At 39.6% G+C, this 4,603-nt stretch overlaps 1 protein-coding gene across 1 annotated transcript; it reads left to right on the top strand.

The window, feature by feature from the left end:
- Nucleotides 1-221: 221 nt before the first annotated feature.
- On the top strand, nucleotides 222-1,237 carry LOC121555034 (gamma-crystallin M3-like). The gene is made up of 3 exons (XM_041868808.2): nucleotides 222-293; nucleotides 511-753; nucleotides 877-1,237. Exons 1-3 carry the CDS (start codon nucleotides 264-266, stop codon nucleotides 1,180-1,182), a joined length of 579 nt encoding a protein of 192 aa, XP_041724742.1. The 5' UTR covers nucleotides 222-263; the 3' UTR covers nucleotides 1,183-1,237.
- The last annotated feature ends 3,366 nt before the right edge of the window (nucleotides 1,238-4,603 follow it).

Here is a 4,603-nt window from a genome sequence, read left to right as displayed (position 1 = left end):
TTTCAAGGCTGTTACTAGCTACTCTCAAAAGGCTTTATGCTACTTTGTTTGAGAAACAGACTTTCTAAAGACAGTGAGGGATCCAGTCCCTGAAAATGTGGACGTCACCTCAGTGGCCTCAGTAGGCCTCTATAGCATGGTGCTGGGTCAGGGGTTTGAACAATGGAGCTAGGGATTCTTTAGGTTTGGTCAGGTATAAAAGAACGGGTTAAACCAGGTAGGAAGTCAGTTCAGGAGCAGCAACCATCAGCACAGTAACAAGCATGTCCAACACCAGCATGAACATGGGCAGGGTAAGCACTGGGAAGGTTTTTTTAATATATGCTTTAATTTTCATAGATTGTTCTACAAAAGGGCTGTAATGCTCTAGCACCATAACCTACAACATGATAGTTGTACTTATCCCAATAACCTGGTTACCAGTGTGACTGAATAAAATCGCAAATGTATGTAAAATGTTTGCTTCAAACAATTGTTTAATTCCTAGAAATTATTCATTTTTATTTTCAGGCCACCTTCTACGAGGACAGAAACTTCCAGGGCCGCTCTTATGAGTGCAGCTCCGACTGCCCCGACATTTCCTCCTACATGAGCAGGTGCCAATCCTGCAGGGTTCAGAGTGGATGCTTCATGATGTATGAGCGCCCTAACTACATGGGAAACCAGTACTTCATGAAGAGGGGAGAGTACTCTGACTACCAGAGTATGATGGGAATGACCGATGGTTTCAGGTCCTGCCGCATGATCCCCATGGTAGGTTGAAAATATTTCATCTTAAAATAGAATAATCTTGTCATTGAAAATAAAACTCTTATATTACACAAGTTTTATATATAATTTATCTGATCAATGAAACCTGTTCTTTCCTCCTAACAGCACCGTGGAAACTTCAGGATGAGGATCTACGAGAGGGAGAACTTCGGAGGTCAGATGCACGAGATGATGGACGACTGTGACTCCATCCAGGAGCGTTACCGTATGTCCGACTGCCAGTCCTGCAACGTGATGGAAGGCCACTGGCTGATGTACGAGCAGCCCCACTTCAGAGGCAGGCAGATGTACATGAGGCCTGGAGAGTACAGGAACTTCAGAGAGATGGGCATGGGAATGGGAGGCATGGGCAGCATGAGCGGCATGAGGTGCATGAGCATGAGGCGTATCATGGACAACATGTCTATGTAAATGCTCCAAATGTTGTATGAAAATTATTAATTAAATATTCTTTCACATTTTAAAACTGCTTAATTGTCTTCTCTGTGCTGCTTTTAGTCAGAGCACTTCATGTTTAAGCATTTCACTATTTCACTCCCTACATTTCAAAGTTTCTGTGTAGATATGATTGTGTAGATCTAATGTAAAGTAATATCCAGTGATCTCAGATCTTTAATTTAGAAAATATTGCTTGATCCTGCCATGCTATTTTGCAGTACACAATTTTAAGGATTTTCAAATAAACTAACTTTCAAAATCAAGATAACAGAGTTATCTAAAACAATAATTATAGGGTGAGAGGAAGGTGAGCCACAATTAATTAGCATTTGTTTACTAATTTCATATCTATAAAAGTAAGTATAAAAGTTGAAGTATTAAAGTTGTAAGTACTATGTAACAATGTGTACGTAAACGTTTACCTAAATGTGTACTGTACCTAAATGTGTACTTAAATGTGTACTGTACCTAAATACAGTTGAAGTCGGAAGTTTACATACACCTTAGCCAAATACATTTAAACTCAGTTTTTCACAATTCCTGACATTTAATCCTAGTAAAAATTCCCTGTTTTAGGTCAGTTAGGATCACCACTTTATTTTAAGAATGTGAAATGTCAGAATAATAGTAGAGAGAATTATTTATTTCAGCTTTAATTTTTTTCATCACATTCCGAGTGGGTCAGAAGTTTACATACACTCAATTAGTATTCGGTAGCATTGCCTTTAAATTGCTTAACTTGGGTCAAACATTTCGGGTAGCCTTCCACAAGCTTCCCACAATATGTTGGGTGAATTTCGACCCATTCCTCCTGACAGAGCTGGTGTAACTGAGTCAGGTTTGTAGGCCTCCTTGCTCGCACATGCTTTTTCAGTTCTGCCCACAAATGTTCTATAGGATTGAGGTCAGGGCTTTGTGACGGCCACTCCAATACCTTGACTTTGTTGTCCTTAAGCCATTTGCCACAACTTTGGAAGTATGCTTGGGGTCATTGTCCATTTGGAAGACCCATTTGCGACCAAGCTTTAACTTCCTGACTGATGTCTTGAGATGTTGCTTCAATATATCCACATAATCTTCCTTCCTCATGATGCCATCTATTTTGTGAAGTGCACCAGTCCGTCCTGCATCAAAGCACCCCCACAGCATGATGCTGCCACCCCCGTGCTTCACGATTGGGATGGTGTTCTTCGGCTTGCAATTCTCCCCCTTTTCCTCCAAACATAACGATGGTCATTATGGCCAAACAGTTCTATTTTTGTTTCACCAGACCAGAGGACATTTCTCCAAAAAGTACGATCTTTGAACCCATGTGCAGTTGCAAACCGTAGTCTGGCTTTTTTTATGGCGGTTTTGGAGCAGTGGCTTCGTCCATGCTGAGCGGCCTTTCAGTTTATGTCGATATAGGACTTGTTTTACTGTGGATATAGATACTTGTGTACCTGTTTCCTCCAGCATCTTCACAAGGTCCTTTGCTGTTGTTCTGGGATTGATTTGCACTTTTCGCACCAAAGTACGTTCATCTCTAGGAGACAGAACGCGTCTCCTTCCTGAGCGGTATGACAGCTGCGTGGTCCCATGGTGTTTATACTTGCGTGCTAATGTTTGTACAGATGAACGTGGTACCTTCAGTCGTTTGGAAATTGCTCCCAAGGATGAACCAGACTTGTGGAGGTGTACAATCTTTTTTCTGAGGTGTTGGCTGATTTCTTTAGATTTTCCAATGATGTCAAGCAAAGAGGCACTGAATTTGAAGGTAGGCCTTGAAATACATCCACAGGTACTCCTCCAATTGACTGAAATTATGTCAATTAGCCAATCAGAAGCTTATAAAGCCATGACATCATTTTCTGGAACTTTCCAAGCTGTTTAATGACACAGTCAACTTAGTGTATGTAAACTTCTGACCCACTGGAATTGTGATACAGTGAGTTATAAGTGAAATCTGTCTGTAAACAATTGTTGGAAAAATGACTTGTGTCATGCACAAAGAAGATGTCCTAACCGACTTGCCAAAACTATAGTCTGTTAACAAGACATTTGTGGAGTGGTTGAAAAATGAGTTTTACTGACTCCAACCTAAGTGTATGTAAACGTCTGACTTCAACTGTATGTACCTACATGTGTACTCTACCTAACTGTGTACCTAAATGTGTACTGTACCTAAATGTGTACCTACATGTGTACTGTTTATTTAAGTCAGGACTGAGACTGGACCACTCAGGAACACTCAACACTTATTAGAAAGCCATTCTGGTGTGTCTTTGACATAAAAATGTGTGTAATTGTCCCGCTGAAACATTTAACTATCCCAGGGTCAAGTATTCAGAAGACTGAAGTGGGTTTTCCTCCAACTTTTACCTGGTCTTTGGTCCTTTCATATTTCTTTTGATCCTGGCAAACTCCCCAGTCCCGGACGGTGACAAACATACACTTAACATGATGCTGCCACCACAGTGGTTGAAAATACAGAGGGTTTCACTCTGTGTTGTGTTTCATTGGATTTGATCCAAGCCTGTAGTTTTTTATTTATGCCCAAAAGTTATTTTCTTTGCCATGTTGTTTTGCAGTATTACATAATGGCCTTGTTGCAAATAGAATGGATGATTTGGAGTGGATTTTTTAAAACACAGGATTCCTCATTTTACTTTTGTCATAATGTGGAATGAATGCAATGTTGTTGACTTTCTGTATTTCCTACGTTTTGTGGTGGCAGCATCATGTTATGGGTATGGTTGTCACTGGCAGGGACTGGGGAATTTGTCAGGATCAAAATAAATAAATCCCAGATACCCTGCCTTAGTCTTCTGAATACCTAACCCAGGGATATAGTTACACCAATTATAATGCCAAAGACACACCAGAATGTCTTTCCAATAGGTTTTGAGTGTTTACTGAATGTTTCAGTCTCAGTCCTGAATATTGCTTTCCATCAATGATTCCCAAACAAATCTATTGAGCTGGAGCAATTTTGAGAAAAACAATGGATAGATGTTGCCCTTATTCAGAATTATTCACAGCTGTAATGGCTGTCAAAGGTGCTTCCACCAAGTATTAACTCTTGGGTATGAAGAAATGTGCAATCAAGACATCTTAGTTTTTTATTTTGAATTAATTAGGAAAATATTATATAATTTTTGTCTCACTTTGAACATGTGGAGTAGGTTGTGTACATCTGTAAAACAAACATCTAATATAATCAATTTTTAGATTTAATTTTAAGGCATCAACATTTGAAGGGTGTGTAGACTTTCACTAGGCACTGTAGGTACACATTGATACATAGTACTTACAACTTTTATACTTGTTTGCGGTATGTGTAATTACACTGTAGTATCTAAACAGTTTATGACTTTGCTGACATTTGCAAATGGTGTGTTAGAGGAAGTTGACT

The sequence above is a fragment of the Coregonus clupeaformis genome, chromosome 40 (assembly GCF_020615455.1).
Source record: "Coregonus clupeaformis isolate EN_2021a chromosome 40, ASM2061545v1, whole genome shotgun sequence".
Classification (NCBI taxonomy): domain Eukaryota; kingdom Metazoa; phylum Chordata; class Actinopteri; order Salmoniformes; family Salmonidae; genus Coregonus; species Coregonus clupeaformis.
The sequence above is the reverse complement of the archived record's forward strand: the minus strand, read 5'-3'. Positions and strand labels throughout refer to the sequence as shown.

Excerpts from the sequence above, each read along its gene's own strand:
- LOC121555034 (XM_041868808.2), top strand. The coding sequence starts at position 264 with ATGTCCAACACCAGCATGAACATGGGCAGG. Across the intron at positions 294-510 it reads CCAGCATGAACATGGGCAGG|GCCACCTTCTACGAGGACAG; the intron begins GTAAGCACTGGG and ends TTTTATTTTCAG. Across the intron at positions 754-876 it reads CCTGCCGCATGATCCCCATG|CACCGTGGAAACTTCAGGAT; the intron begins GTAGGTTGAAAA and ends TCCTCCTAACAG.